The sequence below is a fragment of the Sminthopsis crassicaudata genome, chromosome 3 (genome assembly GCF_048593235.1).
Source record: "Sminthopsis crassicaudata isolate SCR6 chromosome 3, ASM4859323v1, whole genome shotgun sequence".
Classification (NCBI taxonomy): domain Eukaryota; kingdom Metazoa; phylum Chordata; class Mammalia; order Dasyuromorphia; family Dasyuridae; genus Sminthopsis; species Sminthopsis crassicaudata.
The window spans coordinates 88941716-88963683 of record NC_133619.1 but is presented as its reverse complement, the minus strand read 5'-3'; the positions used below and the strand labels follow the sequence as shown (position 1 = coordinate 88963683).

General features: G+C 32.2%; 1 protein-coding gene across 1 annotated transcript in view; it reads right to left on the bottom strand.

The window, feature by feature from the left end:
• The window catches only part of SUGT1 (SGT1 homolog, MIS12 kinetochore complex assembly cochaperone), a 61468-nt gene that overhangs the window by 38351 nt on the left and 1149 nt on the right, over nt 1–21968 (bottom strand). Inside the window, exons 3-8 of the mRNA XM_074299204.1 lie at nt 10747–10837; nt 7261–7330; nt 4323–4393; nt 2507–2560; nt 1605–1627; nt 65–99 (exon numbers count right to left, since the gene is read on the bottom strand). Coding sequence (XP_074155305.1) covers nt 65–99; nt 1605–1627; nt 2507–2560; nt 4323–4393; nt 7261–7330; nt 10747–10837 — 344 coding nt within the window. The remainder of the gene's footprint in view (nt 1–64; nt 100–1604; nt 1628–2506; nt 2561–4322; nt 4394–7260; nt 7331–10746; nt 10838–21968) is intronic.

Genomic DNA, 21968 nt, shown 5'->3' with positions numbered 1-21968 from the left:
ACTTAACTCCTCAACAACAGTCACTTTAATGAACAATTTAACACTGTTGTAGAAAAATACTTACTTGATTTTTGATTGTTGAGTTTGCTGCTGTACAATCTGATTGAGACATGTTGAATTAAAAAATTTTTACAAGTTAGACTGGCAATTATTGTACATCAAAATGCATTTACTTTCAGACTTTATACTTAACAGCTTGATAAAATACACTGATAAAAAAAAAAGCTAAATGAAAACTTGACTCAAAAATAAAAGGTCTCTGGTTTTAGAAGAAAAAACTGTAAACATTGTTTTTTATTTGTTTTGCAAACATACTGTATCTTCTTATGTGGAATCCCTAAAATTTGCTTGTCTTTATAACTGTATACAAAGGGCCCAGCACAGAGTAGGAAAGTAATAATAATGCTTGATGGTTGACTGAATGAAAAATGCTAACAAACTATGGTTATGAATGTAATAGAATTATAATATATGATAAGTAATGCAGAAAATGAGGAATTCAAGAAATAGCAAAATTTATATGAACTAAGGTAAGGAGAATCAAAAGAAAAAAAAAATACACAATGACCACAATAATGTAAATGAAAGCAACACTAAAAGATATCTGAATTCAGAGTTAAGTCAGTGGCCTGACTTGGTTCCAAACGTTAATAATGATATTTATCTTTCCTCTCAACAGAACTATTAAACTACAAGTGTAATATTTAGCATACACTGTAATATACTTCATTTAAGGCAGAGCAAAGAGAGGACTGCATAACAAAATAATTTCAATATAAAGTAAAACAAAAATTAACAAATCTCAATTTTAATGTATACAATAACAAAATTATTGCCTAAACTTCAGAAAGCTTGAATTTACTCTCAAAAGTAACTATGACCTTAATTTTTCTGTCATATTTGTATTAATAACTTTTGCCAATATAAATAAATGCTGAGACAAAAGTCCAAAATTGGGTTGATATAAATTATAATGATATATATATTTTTTTCCCCAAGGTAAATTAACACTAGTAAAAACCAAATCAATATCAATATCTCAATAGAAATATTAATTTAAAGTAACTGAAATATGTGCTAACTTCTTTCACATTAGCTATAAAATAATAATCCCACTTGATAAAGATGTTAAGAGATATAAGGAAGATTTTACTTAACTCTAAAATTAGCTATGTAAAGACAGCAGGAATCTAAGCCAAAAATTTAGATTTGATTTTATCAAATACCTATGACAATCAAGTTAAGATGTTATGCATCAGACATAAAAGTATTTTAAAACGTGAATTAACCTACTAACTGCTTCTCAGGAAACAGTTTGTTTAAATATCTTACTAATGTAGTACAGGGGGGGAAAAAATTAAAAACATTAAATGAATCCATTTTGTGCAAACTAAGCATTAAAAACATTCCAAAATAATATGCACAACTGAAAATTTCTACATAGAATTTAATTTCAGTTTTTAAATAATGAACAATCATTGTGCCATAAGTACTGACCACTCAGCTAAAATTTTGTTCATCCTGAATTGCATCAAATACATATATTTAGCGCTTAAAATAAAACTAAAACAAAGATAATAAAAACTTTTAAATGTAGGGCTTACCATTCCAGTTTCTGATACTTCTTCTAAAATACAAAATGACACATTTTCAGGCACAATTGGCATGCTTAAAAATAATTGTATATACATTTCTTTTATGAATCAAAATAACAATTACATATCATCCAAATTGTTTATGCCTATCTTCTATGCATTTTCAATTGGGAGAGAAAGTAATTTAATACTAGGGTTATCTTTAGTTTATTGATATACTCATACCATACCATTCCAATTCAAGTAATTTCCAATCTCCATTCTACTGCCCTTATAATATTATATACAAATCTGAAATTACAAAATCTACTTCCATGAATACCTCACTTACTGTCTTTAATATATATATATTCCGAAAACTATACTAGATGGAACAATTTTGTTGGAGGCCCTTAGTCTCACAGAAATAACATAATAAATGGAATATCAGCCACACATCATTAAAAAATGTTCACAACTTTATGGAGTTTACTTAATGAAAAATTAATTATATAGAACATTTTAAAATAAAACATTGATAATCCTACTACAAAATTATTTTGATTGGGGCAACTTTGTACATTATGCTTATACTGTTTAAAAATATCTAAGGGCAGCAATTTTTTTTATTAAATTAAATATTAAATTCAAAGGATGGAGAAATTGGGGCAGTGAAGTAGCATAGGGAAAAGAGCACTAAACCTGGAATCCGGAGGTCCTGAGTTCAAAGACGGCCACAAACACTTTAGACTAACTAGCTGTGTGTGACCCTGGTTAAATCCCTTATCCCTGATTGCCTCACACAGGCTCATCCTCTTCCCCCAAAGGACAGAGAAATTATTAAAAAATCATTCTAGGGAAACCAAATCAATCGAGTACTTTGAGAAAATTAACTGGTTTAATAAATATTCAATGTCTAAAGCTATACTTACTATTTGTAGTTTCTTGACATCTTTTAATCCAGATGCTGAACGTATTATCTGTATCTGAAAAGTAATTGAGTTCATTTAAATACACTATTATCTCAGCAACTTAAAAATATAAGCACTTCTCCTTTAAGCAATTAAGTCTGATTATAGCTAAATAGAAAAATCAATTTAATGTCTAGTTATATATAAAGAAGTTATTTTAACAGCATAATTTTTTTAAACTGTAAATTCCTATTATCTCACTAAATAAATATATCCTACAGTTTTTCTCCTACCTATTTCCATAAAACATCCTACTATACAACTAGGACACAAATTAATTCTGTTCCTTCCATCAGGGTTCTTTGTTATTCATTTGGATTAATATGGGGACTTGAAATCTAATAGCAGCACATTCTTCATTTTCCCACTGGATTTTAGGGAATTTCAGTGACCCTAAGTATTTTATAAGCAGCTATTTCCTTTTGCCACTCCACCTATAACTCTTTACTGGCTTTACTTGCCTTTGTAAACTGATTGGGCTTTGTCATTATTGCCAACAGTGAGAAGCAATTTTGCCCAAAACCATATAAAAGAAAAGGTAAAAGCAGAATTACCCAGAGTTTTACAGGACAGGGAAGCAGCTAATATATAGGCTAAAATATGTGTATACATACAAAAAAGATCAGTAAAAAAGGCCACTTCAGAAAACCCAGAACAACATAATACATGAATATAAATGCCTAAAAAGATAACATACCCATAGGAAAGAAGAACAGAACAGACTCTAAAGCTGAATTATTTCTCCAGTATTAAAAATATTTGCATACATAATAAACAATACATTTTATTAAGAAAAGTATGAATTCCAAAGTTAATTAAGACCTAAAGACTCACACATACTTTCCTTATATTCCCCAACAACAAAAAAAGCTTATTGAATTGAACCAAGACTTTTTTTGGGGCATGCACACAAGACAGCACTGGATAAAAGAGTGTTGAAATTTCTAGAATAGCAATATAATACATACTGTGGAATTTTCAATCATTTATTGTTTTATCACTAGATCAAAAAAACATGTTAAAGTGCTTCAAAGTTATGAATTATCTACAATCCAATCAAAAAATATTATTAGTGTCAGTAATTCAAGGTAAATAATAATAATATTGTTCTTGACTATAACCAAAAGTTATTATTAAATACTTTGAATTGGTTTTCTAATGGTTAACACAATCTTTAAGTGTTATGATCTTTACTTTTACAAAATCATTTGTATATGTATGCCTGAATAGTCAAATCTCTGTAATAAATTCCACACATGCATTTCAATTTAGAAGAGCTGTGAGAGTAATGCTATGCTAAGCCTAATTTATTGGTTCCTCTTACCTACTTATCCTTTACTATAATAACTGACCAAACCTACAATTTGCTTCTCTGGAAAAGCCACTGCTAAAATATTTTCCACACCTCATTAAAGCAGAGCAGAAACTGATAATGAATTTATGCTAAACAAAACAAGCACAAACTAAACCATTATGTTTTAAAAATAACATGACCAGCTTGAAACAGGAAAAAAAATTTCTTGAATTTTTATAGCTTTGTTTTCTACAGTTGGAAATTTTATTCTATGCTTTAAATGCTAGAAAAAGACTCAGACTAATTATTTTAAAAATCAATTCAATTCATAAAACATGAAATTGCTATGAAGAGAAAAAAAAAAAGCCCTATCCTGCAATTTATTTAAGATTGTAATAAATAAATCTAGATGTAAACACTTACAGCCACAACTAATCCAAATATCTGAAATACTGGATAAAAAACACTGTAATTGTTACTTACCATCTAATTTATGTCCTTCTGTGAAACTCTCTAGAGCTGCAGCATAGTTTTTTTCATGGTATTCACCTATCCTGGCATTAGTATATAAGAACAAAACAAATTAAAGACAGCCAAAGTTAGATGTTTTTCCTTATTGTCAAATGATGAAACTTTTCCACCATGTTCATGTGAAAAATTCTCTTCCAAAGCATCTTAGTAAAACCAAAATAAATAGGACCATTATCCTGATTATAATTTAATTGTAATATATTTATAAATGTAAATAATATAATATAATTATAAGTGTTTTTTTTAATTGGCAAAAATTTACTTTTGTCATCTCACTAAACACCACTTTGGAAAAAAGTTTCAAAAACAAGTCTGTTAAGGTTTCTCCTCATATGCTAGGTAATTAAAGCTCAAACTATATAGCATTAGGGGCAGCGAGGTGGTGCAGTGGATAGAGCACCAGCCTTGAATTCAGGAGGACCCGAGTTCAAATTTGATCTCAGACACTTAACACTTCATAGCTGTGTAACCCTGGGCAAGTCTCTTAACCCCAGCCTCAGGAAAAAAAAATTGATCCTACAAACTATATAGCATTTTAATATTTACAAACTTTATCTACAAACTTTGAGGCTGTATTAAATATGAAGAGGAGAATGACACACACCAAATTAGCCCTCCTTCCTGACTCAAGACCAACTATCTTTTATGTTCAAAGGCAATGGTTTATGTTTCTGACCTAACAATAACATGAAGCATCAAAACAAAATAAGGCAGCATGGATATCTTCATAGAAGTTTAATGTCAAAGTATGTATTTTGTGCATCTTGTGGTGCTGTAATTTTGTTACATAGCAGGCCACAAAGTAAGAATATTCTGGCTAAGCCCTTCAATCCAAAAGCCCACTTATGACCAGAATCCTTTCTTCTCAACACTACCAAAGAACTAAGGATTCTTTTAACATAAAGAATGTTCGTCCTCCGTTTATGACAAAAGAAGAACTAGAGAACATTATGAAAAGCAAAATGGACAACTGATTGCACTAAATTAAAAGTTTTTGCACAAATAAAACCAACAGAGGAGGGGCAACCAACTGGCACAATGGATAGAGCACCAGCCCTGAAATCAGGAGGACCCGAGTTCAAATCTGATCTTAGACACTTACCATGTCCTAGCTGTGTGACCCTGGGTAAGTCACTTAACCCCAATTGCCTCAACAACCAACAAAAACAAGACTAAAAGGGAAGTGCAAATCTGGGGGGAAATCTTTAGCCAATGTTTCTGACAAATGCCTCATTTCTAAAATATATAAAGAACTGTCAAATTTATAAGAATACAAGTCATTCCCCAATTGATAAATGGTCAAAAGATATTTTCAGATGATGATATTAAAGCCACTCATAGTTATATGAAAAAATGCTCTAAATGACTATCAATTTTAAAAAAGCAAATTAAAACAACTCTGAAGTACCACTTCACACTTCTCAGATTGGCTAAAATGACAGGAAAAGATAATAACGTTGGAGGTGATATGGGAAAACTGAAACATTAATCCATTGTTGGTGGAGTTGTGAACTGATCCAACCATTTTGGAGAGTAATACAGAACTATGCACAAAAGGCTATCAAACTGCATATCCTTTAACTCAGTAATGCCATTACTGGTCTGTATCCCAAGAAAATCATAAAGTAGGGAAAAGGACCCACATGTGTGCAAAAATGTTTGTAGCATCTCTTTTTGTGGTAGCAAAGAATTAGAAAATAAGTAGATGCCCATTGACTAGGAAATGGATAAACAAGTTATAGTACGTGAAGGTAATGGAATATTATTGTTCTATAAAAAATAATGAACAAGATGATTTTAGAAAGGCCTGGAAAGAATACAAGAACTGATGCTGAGTGAAACAAGAAGAACCAGGAATACATTGTACACAATTAACAATAAGAACGTGTGATGATCAACTATAAAATACTTGGTTCTTCTCAGTGGTTCAGTGATCTAAAGCAAAGCCAGTAGACTTTGGACAGAAAATATCATCTACATCCAAAAAAAGAACTATGGAGACTGAATGTAAACCAACACATGTTATGTTCACTTCTTTTTTTTGTTTTTTTTTTTTGTATCTCTGCCATGTTTTTTCCTTTTTGCTCTAGTTTTTCTCTCCCAACATGATTCATAAAGTAATGTGTATTAAGAATAAATAAATTTGCTAGGAAAAAAACAATGTTCCTCCTACTCTTCTACCAAACAATTTTTAAAATATAAAAATATTTTTTAAATATTTAAAATATGTGTGGATGATCACTTCTGATGGACATGGTTCTCTTCAACAATCAGATGATTCAAACCAATTCCAATTGTTCAGTGATGAAGAGAGCCATCTATACCCAGAGAGAGGACCGTGGGGACTGAATCTGGTTCACAACATAACATTTTCACTCCTTTCATTGTTGTTTGCTTGCATTTTATTCTGCTGCTTCTTTTTTTTTTTTTATTACTTGTTTGATTTGATTTTTCCTGTGCAGCACCATAATTATATAAATATGTATGCATATATTGGATTTAACATATATTTCTACCATGTTTAACATAAAAAAAATTTTTTTTTTTTTTTAAAATGTGTGTTTGTATTTAAAAAAAAAATAAACTGTCAGTGGTAGAAGAGCAGGAGAAACATTTAAGTACAGTAAACCAAAGGGGATAGTGTCCAAAAAAAGGATAAATTAATTCAACAATACCTAAGCTTATACTCTTAAAAAAAAAAAAAAAAAAAGCTAATAAATTTATTACCACATTCTTGACTATAACTTATAAAACAATTATAAACTCTATTTGAAATTTTCATTAAAATTCATTATTATACCATGAATATTACAACTCTATTATAAATATGTAAAAATTGTTTCAACACAAACAAGAAAAGTTATTATTATATTATATATATCATACATACCCTTTTCTCAGCAGAGCAGTGGAATTATGTGGGTTGAGTCCAAGAGACTTCTTTGCATCTATAATAGCTTCTACAAAAAAAAAGTAGGTTGAAGTTAAACCAACTAACTGATATGGCACTGTATCAGATGGTCCATTACACTTCAAGCAGAGCCACTACCATTGATATTTAATCAAATCAAATCTTTTTAAATAGTTTTTTCTTCTACATGTTTCATTAGACTTAATAAGTATATTCATATAAAATGAGAAAAATAAGCTGAGTCAAGTAAAAGATGAGGATTAATTTATGATTAACACACACACAAACAAACATACAATCAAGAAATATTTTATCAAGAAAGTACCATCAAAGGAGTAGAGGCTCAGAAAAATATTAGTTAAGGAAGGTGAGAGAAAACCCATGGTTCTTAAATTCTGATTTTAAACTAAGGCTTTTTGTTTTGGAAAACTTTTTTGAAATAACTATTTGAAAAAATTATGCAAAACAAAAGGAAGCAAACCAATGTAAAAAAACAATTCGAGGGGGGGAGGGGGAATGAAGGCATACAAGGATCAAATAAATCAGAAAAGACATTTCTAAAATACTAGCGTCAGCTGACTATCACAGAAATAGTTTACCTAGATTTAGCACAGTATTTAATAAAACAAACAATAGATAAAATTATATTTAATGAATCAGTATCAGGGCATGTCTCCAGTGAAGCTGTATCAGATTTCTGAGCTATTCATTTAATATTTTTATAAACAACTTCAAATTTTTCCTTACCATTAATCAAGATTAACTGTCTCTACAATTTTAACCCAATGCCCGTCTAGGACTAACAAGGAAAGTATAATCCCTTTAAAATGTGAAAGCCTTTCAAATACTAGGAAACAACTAATAGGTTAAGTCTTCATTTATCCTGTTTTTCCCCCCAATAGGTCCTCATATGGCTTGGAACCCTTCCCCAGTCAAAATACACTCTACTGGACATTGTCAAGCTTCTCAGTGTACTTAAGCTCTAAAGTCCAAAACTGCATCCAATATCCTAGTTATGGTCTGATTAGGGCAACATATAGAAAGGCTATCATCTTTACCTAATTTTTTCTCATAATAATCAGACTTGTCTAAAAAATACCCATACTTGCATTGGAGGTCTTCAAACTGTACAACCACTTGTTAGGTTTATTATGGTGGGATCCCAACAGATATAAATAGGATGAAATAGACAAATGAGATCTAAATTCTATAATATTTAATTTGCGAAAAAGAACATAAAGAGAACAACCAGAGATATCTTCAAACAACTATAGATTTTTCATGTAAGACAGGTAATAAATTTATTCCATTTCACTCCTTACCACTCTTACCTCAGAATTAATGGAGATATTATGTGGTATTACACCAAGATTTAACTTGTTTTTCATACTCCCTGTTTTATTAGGGATTTAATGGATGTATTCACCCAAAAAAAAAAAAAAAAAAAAAAAAAAAAATTATAGCTAGGTCTTGGTTAAGCTCATAGTGGGACCCCAGTGCCCTAGGATCACATCAACTTCCAAAGAACCTTAGATCTGGGGGCAGCTAGGTGGTGCAGTGGATAGAACACCAGCCCTGAAATCAGGAGGAACTGAGTTCAAATCTGGTCTCAGATACTTAACACTTCCTAGCTGTGTGACCCTGGGCAAGTCACTTAACTCCAGCCTGGGGGGGGGGGGGAGAGTACATCAAGAGGCAATCACACTTTCATGAAACTTATGTGACAACTTTTATTATAAGAGGAATGAACATGGAAGTGAAGCCCAAAGAGTTCACAATCCACACAGAAGCTTGCATATTTATAATAGTATAATAAAGAAAGAAGAAAATAAAAATCTCCACCTAAAGGGATATAGTTTAGGAGGAGAAAGGTAGAGTAAAAGTAGAGAAAACCACTCCAGAAGAGAAGGAGCAAGGCCATGGCAAGAACACCATTCTTTCCACTTGGAAAGTGCTAGAACATAATGATAGGGCACAAGCAATGTCTCAACCTAGCACAGACTGACTGGGTCTAGACTACCAAGGTCACACAAATTATGTTGAGGGCGAAGAGGGGATATTCGTTCTTGATACATTCAGGGCCTCCTGCATACTCTGGATCCAGTGTTGCTGGAAAATATAGCAATTTAAAAAAACAAGTTCAGGGTGTTCCTCAACATTCCTCAATAAGCAATCGATTGGGTTTGAATCCCAGTTGTGACATACTTACCTATGTGATCTTAAGTAATTTCTTAATTACAAATTGCAAAATGAGGAGATTGGAATACAGGAATTACTAAGGTCCCTTCTAGGATCAAATCAAAGATGAGACAAAAGCCCCCAAAGTTAACTGAATCATTAGCTATTCTACAGTCTCATGTACTTTGTTATCCAAAACACAGGCCAGGACCTAGCTATATATATATATATATATATATATATATATATATATATATATATATATATATATCACCACTTTTTATAATCTCCTCATATACAAGCAATCAGAGATTTAACCTAATCATCAGTAAGTCCTCAGTTCTCCTGGTGAGGTCAATCTTTGGTTCCTTACAATTAATCAACATTAACTGTCTCTACAACTTTAACCCAACTTTCAATTCGTGATCTTGATAGTAATGATCAAAAACAGCAGTTTTCAGATGTTGTTTTTGGTACAAAAGACATGTCTGCAATAATAATGCAAAAGCCTCTGTGGAAGGTTGGGCTTTTTAAAAAAAAAAAAAACTTTTAGAAAATCTTATTCTATATTTATTTGAAAGCCTTCAGTTCAATACAAGGAAAACGTCCCATAATTAGCAATATCTAAAAATTAAAAAGACTTTCATGAAGCAATGAGTTCCCTATTAACTAGGAGGTATCCAAGTAGTGGCTAGATGATCATTTTCCAAGAAAAATAAAAGAATTCATTTATCAGGTAGGGAGGTAGCTGAGCTAACTAACCTTTTGGGTCCCTTCTAACTCAAGGTTTTGGTTTCTATCTTTTAAAACATGTACCATTTCAACTGTCCTATGAGCTTTGAATCTTTGACTCCAATCATGTGCCTTCTTCTTATTATTAGAACTTTTTACTTAAAGAACAACAATGGGGGACAGGGAGAAAGTTATAAATCTTTGGCTCTAATCATGTGCCTTCTTAATATTAGAACTTTTTATTTAAAGAACAACAATGGAGGTGGGGAGCAGCTAGGTGGCACAGTGGATAGAGCACCAGCCCTGAAGTTAGGAGGACCTGAGTTCAAATCTGCTTTCAAACACTTAACACTTCCTAGCTATGTGACCCTGGGCAAGTCACTGAACCCCAATTGCCTCAGGAGAAAAAAAAGTCTGAAAGTGATTCATCTGTTACTATACAAATGAAGAAAAAATGTTTAATCTTTAAGGATAATCACTAATCCTTATTTTATTCATGGCATGTTAAAAAAGATATCTTTTATGTAATCTCATTATATTACATATGGGAGTTACCATAGTAATTCTTCAGAAGAATGTGGGCATAAGCTCTTTGGCAGTAACATTCTGCATCATCTGGTTTCTCTTCCAGTGCTCTTGTCAGTGCCTATAAATTCAAGTAAAAATATAAAGAATATTTGGTAAACAAACATCTTAAAAACAAAAGACATTTAAAAAAAAAAAAATACACATACGGGCCCAAAAAGTTATCAAACTGTGCATACCCTTTGACCCAGCAGCGCTACTACTGGGCTTATATCCCAAAGAAATACTAAAGAGCGGAAAGAGACATATATGTGCCAAAATGTTTGTGGCAGCTCTTTTTGTTGTAGCTAGAAACTGGAAGATGAATGGATGTCCATCAGTTGGAGAATGGTTGGGTAAATTGTGGTATATGAAGGTTATGGAATATTATTGCTCGGTAAGAAATGACCAGCAGGAGGAATATAGAGAGGCCTGGAGAGACTTAAATCAACTGATGCTGAGTGAAATGAGCAGAACCAGAAGATCACTGTACACTTCAACAACAATACTGTATGAGGATGTATTCTGATGGAAGTGGAAATCTTCAACATAAAGAAGATCCAACTCACTTCCAGTTGATCAGTGATGGACAGAGGTAGCTACAGCCAGAGAAGAAACACTGGGAGGGGAATGAAAATTGTTAGCACTAATATCTGTCTGCACAGGTTACATGTACCTTCGGATTCTAATGTTTATTGTGCAACAAGAAAATGATATTCGCACACATGTATTATACCTAGACTATATTGTAACACATGTAAAATGTATGGTATTGCCTGTCGTCGGGGGAGGGAATAGAGGGAGAGGGGGTAATTTGGAAAAATGAATACAAGGGATAATATTATAAAATATATATATATATATATAATAATAAAAAAATAAATAAATAAAATAAAATAAAAAAATAAGATGCACATACGGGGTAGCTAGGTGGTACAATGGTTAGAGCAACAGCCCTGAAGTCAGGAGGACCTAAGTTCAAATCTGACCTTAGACATTTAACACTTCCTAGCTGTATGACCTTGGGCAAGTCACTTAACCCCAACTGCCTTAGCAAAAAAAAAAAAAAAAATGCACACACACACACACACACACACACACACACACACACACACACAAACCCCACAAATTTTCTTTGAGAATATCCACCCCAATTTGTTAGCTGGATTATTGATGTTTTCAAAGATAATAATTTTGTTGTTGTTGTTCAAGGTTTTGTTGATACATAGCTACATAATAAGGTGTAATTTGATATTTTAAATTCTGGTTTGGCATTTCATAATTTCATATTATTTCATTTCAATTATGCTGAATAATGTTTATTAATGTTGTTAATTTTTGAAAGAAATAATTCTTAAGTTATTTTTTGGTTTGACATTTATCTTTTTTCTCCAAGATTTCTTTTTCATTCTTATTGGGGGCTTGTTTGAGTTTCTAACTTTTAATTTCATATTAATAGTCTCCTTTCTATTTTGTTAACATTTTTTAGAGGTATATTTTTCCTCAAGCTGCATCATAGAGATTTTGAGGTGTTAGTTAAACATGAATTTGTCTTGAAATGATTATTGTTTCTGAGATTTGTTTTCTTGACTCACTAGTTAGTTAAATCTTAATTATTAAGTTTTCATTTAGGTCTTTTCAGTTCTTATTTTTATTACATTGTAATCTGTATATATGTTCAAGCTTTGTGCCTTTTAAAAATTCATTTGTAATATTCCTATGCTGGCCAAGTAAAAATTTGATATAACATTTGGAACATGTACATTTTATTATATTTTATTTTGTTATCACATTTCTTTAAGCATAAATTTTAAATTTCTGGTTTTGCTTGCAACTCCCAAATCTTTGGATTCAATAAATAGTGAAATTAAATTTTTTTTTTAAATTTTTACTCCACAGAAAGAACTACTTTATCATGCTTACATATTTTTCCTTGAAAAGAGATGTCCAATTATGCAATCTCATCTCCCCAACAATAAGAAAATCATTAAAAATAATTTTCCTCACTATTTCCTTCAATTTCTATACTCCTATACATCCTATTTTCTCTGGTTAATCACTATTAAAAACAGGGATTAAAGGGAGGAAAAGTATCTTTTAGAATATCAATTACTGACAACAGTCATTGATGGAGGAGTTCTGGGGAGACACATTAAATACATTGCTTGTAGAGGGCTATGAAATAGTTATAACCATTCTGGAAATCAACTTGGAATTATGCAAATAAATTGACTAAGTAAAATGACCCTATTTTTTGATCTAGATATTACTAGGCCTCCAAAGAGGCACACTAAAATCCCTATTTAAATAGCACTTTTTGTGATAGAAAAGAATTGGAAACAAAGTAGATAGCTATTTATTGGGAAATAGCTAAACAAACTGATCGATGAATGCAATAGATTATTACTGACTATAAGAAATAATGAATGTGATGAATATAGAAGCATGGAAAGATCTGCATGAAGTGATTCAGAATAAGATAAAAAGAACCAAGAAATCATTATAAACAATGACCACAATGTAAAAGAAAAAAAAAAAAAAATTCACACAACAAATTGGAATTTGGAATAATTTAAAATTACTTTTTTTAGCTGAAAGAAATATGGGAGGGGGGGCAGCGAGGTGGCGCAGTGGATAGAGCACCAGCCCTGAATTCAGAAGGATCCGAGTTCAAATCTGGTCTCAGACACTTAACACTTCCTAGATGTGTGACCCTGGGCAAGTCACTTAATCCCAGCCTCAGAAAGAAAGAAAAAAAAAGAAATATGGGAAGACACTGTCAGTCCAAAACTTTACAGAAGTGGAAGATCTGCAAAAGGTTCACTTTCTTGTCTATAATTTCAGACATGTTCAATATAGCAATCTTTTATGCTGAGGGTTTTTTCCTTTGCCTTTAAAAAAATTTCTATTTGTTTTATGTGATGACTCTCTAGGAAGGGAATGAAAACTTGAGGAAAACTATGGTGATATTAAAAAACAAAGTAGGCTAATTAAAACTTATTTGAAAGACAATATCATGACTTAACAAATTATGTTATTTAAATGTAACTGAACTATTGTGATGTAAAAAATTATTTAGGAAGACAGAGCCAAGATAGCATAGTAAAGGCAGAAAGTCACCTAATCTCTCCTCTAAACTGGCTCCAAATTTCTCTAAATTAATCTAAACAAATTTGGCAGCATCAGAACACCCAAAAATATGGAATAGAACATTTTCCAGCTAAAAGTTTGTGAGATCAGATAAGAGTCCAGCATGCAGCCCCAACCCCAGATATGGCCCCTGCCCAACCTCTGAATCATCAGCAATGCTGGTGGCTTCCAGACTTCTCAGCCCAGAGACACCAAACAGGACCTGGAAGGTCACCAGAAAAGATCTGTTGGAACTAGGATGGGAGCCCAGCAATCAATCCCAGCCCCAGCCCAGACCCCAGTGTCATTGAGCTGGGACCTCTGCATCAGCAGCAGTGCTGGAGACTTTCAGACTTCTCAGCTGGAAGGCATCAGAGAGGACTGGAAGGTCAGTGGAGAGGGGTATGGTATGCAGTTCCAGCCAAAGCCCCCACACTAGATCTCTCAGTACAGAGAGGCAGGCACACACCTAACAGCTCCAGGGCAGGAAAAAGGGCCTCTGGTTAAATTCCTAGGATTTCTGAAAACAGCTGTACAAAACCTCTAAAGCTTGCAACAATGCACCCTCTACCCAGGAAACCCAAGTTCTACTTTAACAAATGGTTAAAAGGTAATAGGCTAGAAAAATGAGCAGAAAACAAAACAAAACAAAACAAAAAATGTTTCTGACCATTGAAAGTTATTATGGAGACAAGGAAGATCAAAACACACACTCAGAAGATGGTAACAAAGTCAAAGCTCCTACATCCAAAGCCTCCAAGAAAAATAAGAATTGGGTTCAGGCCATGGAAAAGCTTAAAAGGGGCTCTGAAAATCAAGTGAGAGAGACAGAGGGAAAATTAGAAAAAGTATTTGAGAGCACTGAAAAAAGAAATTTTAAAAAGCTAATGAGAATGCCTTAAAAAGCAGAATTGGCCAATTGATAAAGGAAATACAAAAAGTCACTGAGAAAAATAATTCCTTTGAAAAATATAATTGAACAAATGAAAGCTAATGATTTTATGAGATATCAAAATACAGTAAAACAAAAAAAAATCAAAAACAAATTTGGAATATCTCATTGGAAAAACAATTGAGCTGGAAAATAGATACAAGAGAGATAATTTTTAAATTATTGGTCTACCTAATGTTATGATCAAAAATAAATAAATAAAGAGCTTGGACATCTTTCAAGAAATTATCAAGCAAAATATCCTCATATTGTGAAACCAAAGGGTAAAATAGAAATTAAAAGAATCTACCCATCACTACCTGAAAGAAATCCCAAAATGAAAACTCCCAGGAATATTATAGCCAAATTCTGAAACTCCAAAGTCACGGAGAAAATATTGCAAGCATCCAAAAAGAAACAGCTTGATTACTGTAGAGTCATTGTCAGAATAGCACAAGATTTAGCAGCTTCTACATTAAAGGACAGGAGGGCTTGGAATACAATGGAGCTAAGGATTACAACCAAGCTAGGATTACAACCAAGAATCACCTACCTAGCAAAATTGAGTATAATCCTTCAGAGGAAAAGGTGGTCACCATTCAATAAAACAGAGAATTTTCAAGCATTTGTGATGAAAAGAACATAGATGAATGAAAATTTTGATTTTCAAATATAAGACTCTAGAGAAGCATAAGGAGACAATCAGGAAAGCGATAACATACGGGACTTAAGGTTTATCTGTTTACATTCCTAGAAGAATAGAACTTTCTTAGTATTATGGTAATTAGGAGTATATGTAGACAGAAGGCACAGGTATGAGATGAATATGAAGGGATAATATCTTTTGGGTTTTTTTAATGATGAAATTAAGAGATGAGAGAGGAATTTAATGGGAGAAAGGGAAAGAGAAGAGTGAAAATGGTACAAATTATCTGCCATTAAAAAAAAGGCAAGAAAGTAGCTTCAACAGGAAGGGTAGAGGGGGGAAAGAGGGAAAAAGTGAACCTTAAGATCATCAGAATTGGCGCAGAGAGGAAATAACATACGCAATAGAATATAGGAATCTATCTTACTCTGCAGGAAAATAGGAGGGGAATGAGATATAAGAAAGGGAGGAAGGTGATAAAAGAAGGGGTGAATATTTGGGGAAAGAGTGTTCAGCAGCAAAACACTTGAGAAGGGACAGGATGAATAAAAGGAGAGAGAAAATAAATGGGGGAGAGAAATACAGTTAGCTATAGTAATTGTAAAAAGAATTTTCAAAACAAGTTTCTCTGATAAGGCTTCATTTCTCAAATATAGAGGGAACTGAGTCAAATTTATTTTTAAAAAATATAAGTCATGCCCCAGTTAATAAATAATTAAATGATCTATGCCCAAAGGGCTATAAATTCATGCGCATCCTTTGACCTAACACCACCACTACTAGGCACAATACCAAAAGAGAATTGGAGGGTACGGGGGAGGAAAATGATCTCTATGTACAAAAAATACTTATAGCAGCTCTCTTCTCAGGGCAAAAAAACTGGAAATTGAGAGGACGCCTGTCAGTTAGGGAATGGCTAAATAAGTTGTAGTCTGTGTTTGTGATGGAATATTATTGTTCTATGGGAAATGATGAGCAGGATACTCTCAGGGGAAAAAAACAAAACAAAATCCTGAAAAGTCCTCCATGAACTCAAGCCAAGTGAAATGTACAAAGTGATAGCAATGTCCAGAATGACGAGCTGTGGATGACTTTGCTATTCTCAGCAGCACAATCATCCACAACTACTCTGAAAGATATGATGAAAAATTTTACCCAAACCCAGAGAAGGAACTGATTGGGTTAGAATACAATTTGAAGCAGTTTTTCCCTATTTTTCACTTTCTCTTTAACTTAATTTTTCTTGAGGGTTTTTATTTTCATTATTATGGAAGATAGCAAGTTTCACAAGTTGACTTTTATGGAAACAATTTCCATAACTTCCCATGTGGTTCCTTAATTGTGGCTGGAGGATAAGGGAGAGAATCTAGAACTCAAAAACTTTAAAAATAAATGTAAAAAGTTTTTTGTTTGCTTATTTTGAATATAACTGGGGGAAAGTGCTAAATAAATTTTAAAAAAAGAAATTACTTAGAAGATAAGTTTGAGAAACACTTGGGAAGACTTTTATGATCTAATGCAGAGTGAAGTAAATAGAAACAGAACAATTTATTCAATGACAACAACACAATAAAGACAAAAAATTCTGAAATAAATTAGGCACTCTGATCAATGTAATAACTATGCTTCCAGAGGACTAAAGGTAAAACATGCTACCACCTATACAAAGAGTGGGAAATGTCAGAGTAAAAAATGAAACAAAAAGTTTTCTGGACCTGGTAAGCATAGAAATTTTTTTTGTTTGACTAAATGTATTTTCATTTTCAACTAAGAGGAGAAAGAGGGAGTTAGAAAGCAGATTTTTGCTAAATTGAAAAAATAAAAAATTTTGAAGAATAGTTCACAGCCAGACTGAAGTAAAATACAAATTTTCAGGACAAGATCTATTTTGCTCAGTTCCTCTAGGCAAAGAGCTTTGCATTGAGTAACTGCTCAATAAATAGTTATTGTACTAAATTAGAACCAGAGAGATAAATACTGTATAGCAATTATTTTCTTGTCCAAGGTATAGTACTATATTCTGATTTCCACTAGATAAAATTTATTTGTTAAACAGTGACAGGACAAAAAGAAATTAATCTATTGGCAATATACAGAGTTCTATGATGTGGAAGAATCTGAAGGTGCCCATGTATGATATTTTAATATTTTTCTCACTTTTCCCTGAACTCTCAATTCAAGGCACAGTTGGTCCTAATGCACACTTGCCAATACAATACAGCAAAAGTTTTTGGAAATACCTGCCTAGTCTTTATAATTTTGCATCAGAGATGCTAAAACTCAAACATGAAAACTAAAAAGAAAAAAATCCTTAACATAAACATCATCTTTCAATTACTTTGGAAAGTATTCATATTCTCATCTTTGCACAAATTTACATGACATACAATGCAAACTTTTGCATAAAGTCTTTGTTATATGTTTTATGAATAAAATGTCTTTTATGAATAGGATGGACAAGATGACTACAAAGATTTTCATCCTTTTTGAAAGGCTTACAAATCACTTTAGATGCATTATTTCATGTGATCCTCTCAATAATTGTAAGATTGATAAGATTCCTAAAGATTCCTATTTTTATAAATGAAAATAATGAGGATCACAGAAGCAAAGTGACTCACCCAAAGCTAGTAAAGAAAAAAGTTGGCATTCAAATTAGGTCTTCTAACTCCAAGTACTGTTTCCTTTCTACAATCTACACTCCCTCATACAACAGGTACAATAATTCTAAACAAAGTATGAGTAAAACACCTTTTCCTTTCAGTATCCAAGTCCACTCTCAGGTATCATTAGTACTTCTTAATTACAACTGCTAGGTAGAACAATTATTTTTATTATTATTATTATAGCTTTTTATTTACAAGATATATGCATGGGTAATTTTTCAGCATTGATCCTTGCAAAACCTTCTATAGAACAATTATTTTTTAAATAAAATGAAGAGAAATAATTGCACTAACTTCCAGGAGTCTGTCCAAACAAACTTTATCAAGAGTAAAATGTTCTGAATTTCAACATTTTAGTGACAATGGTTGCTATTGCCTACACAACAAACATAAACGAAACATCTGAAAAGTAGAAATTCTTTGGAACCAAAAACCTCCATTAACAGAATTAAAGCCTTACTTAGTATAGATATGAATGGGGTTTCCAAATTAACCTGCTTTTTGCAAATTTATAATTTATAGTGCCACAAATGGATACCTTCCTAAGGTTTTGAGAGGAACAAAATATTGGTTCAACAGTGCTTGAATATAGTCCACAGGGAATTTCACCTAAATAGCAGCTAGCATAAATGGGCTTCTATTAACATATGCTGTAATCCTTAGTTAGCATATAAGAATTGTCTTGTACTTAAGGTTAAGAGGTCTTATAACATTTTGTTAATATAAAAACTTAAAAGTTTTGCAGCAATTAGCCCATCCCATATACCTTCCATCTACTCTGATTTTTAAAAGAGCTCAAAAAATGTTAATGCCCGCTATTTTCCACTATGATTCATCTCACTGAGAAACATAATAAAGCTGAAATTACTACAAGAAGGCAATTCCAGTTAAGCCTGAGAAGTATCTCATCCTCCCACTCCTGTAATTTTTCCAATGACAAAGTAATTTTGCAGACTTGTCCCTACAGAATCTCATGTATTCATCTGCCAGAGGTAAAGTACCAAAATCTAATAATAATTTTTCAAATGCTAGTCCTCAGTTCACACCATGAACTTTCACTTATATAGCACTTCATTTAATATTTGCAAATCAATCATTTTACATAACTTCTGAATATTTGATATACAACAATCTACTAAAAAATTCATGTAACTCATAATACAAGACAAACATTAACTACAAAAGGTTCTAGAATTGGTTGATGGAATGGACCCAAAAAATACTAATGGGATAAATATCAATCTGGAGATAAATCTATTATTATCAATCTGAAGATGTCTTTACTACAGTGGGAATCTCAGGAATCTCTTCTTGATTCTTCCTTGTCCATTATTTTTTATCAATGACATGGGCAAAAACATATGTAAGATTGCTTATCAAATCTACAGGTGAAAAAAATTTGGTATAGATAAATTACAGTACGACAATGTCAGTATCCAAGAAAAATATTCAAATAGAACAATGAAGAAGTTGCTCTTCAAAGAAGCAAGAAGAAATTTTTACAGGCAAAAAGGCAAAATCTTACACTTAGCTTCAAATAATTAACTGCTTTAACAAAAAGTAAAAGGCATAGCTAGTCAATAGTTTATGTGTAAAAAGTTTTATGTTTTTGTGGACAATGTCCATTCACTCAACAAAAATGTATTAAGCTCTTACTTAGGAATTGTTGATACAAAGAGAAAAAAATTAAACAGTCCATATTCAGTTTTACATTCTAGAAGAATCAACGTATGACAACAGTAAAAACCTTAAATTCCATTAATATTAATACAATGTCCTAAATAAGGCAAAACTTGCTATATCTTGGCCTGATCAGAGATAGTACTGGAATATTGCGATCAGTTCTGTGTCACATTTTAAAGACACTACAAGCTAAAAATATTCCAGAGGAAGACATACCAACTGGTGAAAGGTCAAAAAATTTTGTCATGTAACAATCAGTTAAAAATGAAGATTTAGGGTACCATATTAGTAATTGCAGGTCCTTTTCATGGAAGAGCCTTTAGATTTATTCAGTATTACTTACAGGAGCAACAAGAAGTTATAAAGAGGTTTGGTTAAGATGTAAGAAAAAAAGCTTCATAGCATTTAAAGCTGAACAAGAGCAGAATAAGCTGCTCTAGAAGATAGTGAGTGCTTAATGACTAGAGATCTTCAAATGGAAAAAAAAAGAAAAAAATGATGCATTATTATAAGATGTGACCAAGTGTTTTCAGGTACCAAGGGGACTAAATAACTTCTAAGGTTCTTTCTCCTTCTGAGATTCAGTGAAAGTCCATTCAGATTTGCAGAGTATTTTAGGGTCAATACTCATAGGAATTTTACCTCAATCACCAGTCATAAAATAAGCAACCGTCCCAAAAGAGATTTCTACTGTTGATAATAGTATAAAAGCTTACTTCCTATGAAATCTTCCAGGCTTTTTAAAACAAAAATTAAAAACTTGCTGGATTAGGAGTTGGTTTGATGAAGTATTTTCAGTTTATTGCACTGATTATCAACCACTGAAAAAAATAAAGCATATATACATATCAGGGATTTTGGTGTACCAACAATTCATATCTGGTCAATTAAAAAAAAAAAAGTTGAATCTAACATTTAATCAAACTTATTCTATTATAGCAAAAAGTACTTTGTAATAAACCTTTAAGATGACAACAAATGTAATCACAGTAATTACTACATGAATCCTTCACTTATGTGCAACTTAATGTTAGAAAAAAAACACACATAACACTATTCACACAGTCATCTAAAAACTTGGAGAAATGTTAATAACTCATGGATAGGACAAGTGAATATAATAAAATTCTACCTAAATTAATGTGCTTATTTAGTTGTACCAATCAAAAAACAAAAAAAAAATTTAATAGAGTTAGAAAAAAATGACAAAATTCATCTGGAAGAATAAAAGATTAAAAATATCAAAACAATCAATGAAAAAAAAAAAACTGAAGTGGCCTAGCATAGTTGCAGATCTCAAACTAGATTGCAAAGTAGTAATCATTGAAACATTTTGGTATTGGCTAAGAAAGAGTGTAAATACCCCAACAATAACACCAACCCAGCAATATCTATTATTATATCTATTAAGTCTGATTTTCAAAGAGATTAAAGGGAGGGGGAAGGATCTTTTTTTGCATTGGCAAAGAATTGGAAATTGAGGGGAAGCCCATCAACTGGGGAATGGCTGAATAAGCTGAGATATATATTTATGATGGAATATTATTGTGTTATAAGAAATACAAAGTGGCATGATTTTGAAAAACCTGGGAAGAGTTAAATGAATTGGTGCAGTGAAGTGAGCAAACCCAAGAAAACACTGTACAAAGTAACAGCAATATTGCATGATGACCAACTGCAAATGACTTAATTCTCAGTGACATAATGATCCAAAACAATTCCACAGGACTAATGACATATAATATCCACCTTGAGTATGAATACAGATGGAAGCATACTTTTTTTTCCGAGAAGAATTTTGTTTCTTCTTTTGCAAAATGGCTAATATGGGGAAAAACGTATTGCAGGGTTGCACATGTATAATCTATATAAAACCCTTTGGCTTCTCAAGGATTCGTAGAAAGATTTAGGAAGGAGACAATTATAAACTCAATTTTTTTTGCTGAGGCAATTGGGATTAAGTGACTTTCCCAGGGTCACACAACTAGGAAGAATTAATGAATCGTCTGACATCTGAACTCAGGCCCTCCTGATTTCAGGACTGGTGCTCTACCACTGCGCCACCTAGCTGCCCCGAAACTCAAAATTTTAAGAAACGAATGTTAAATTTTTTTTTTTACAAGAAATTGGGAAAATATAAAGTTTTCCCACTGAAAAA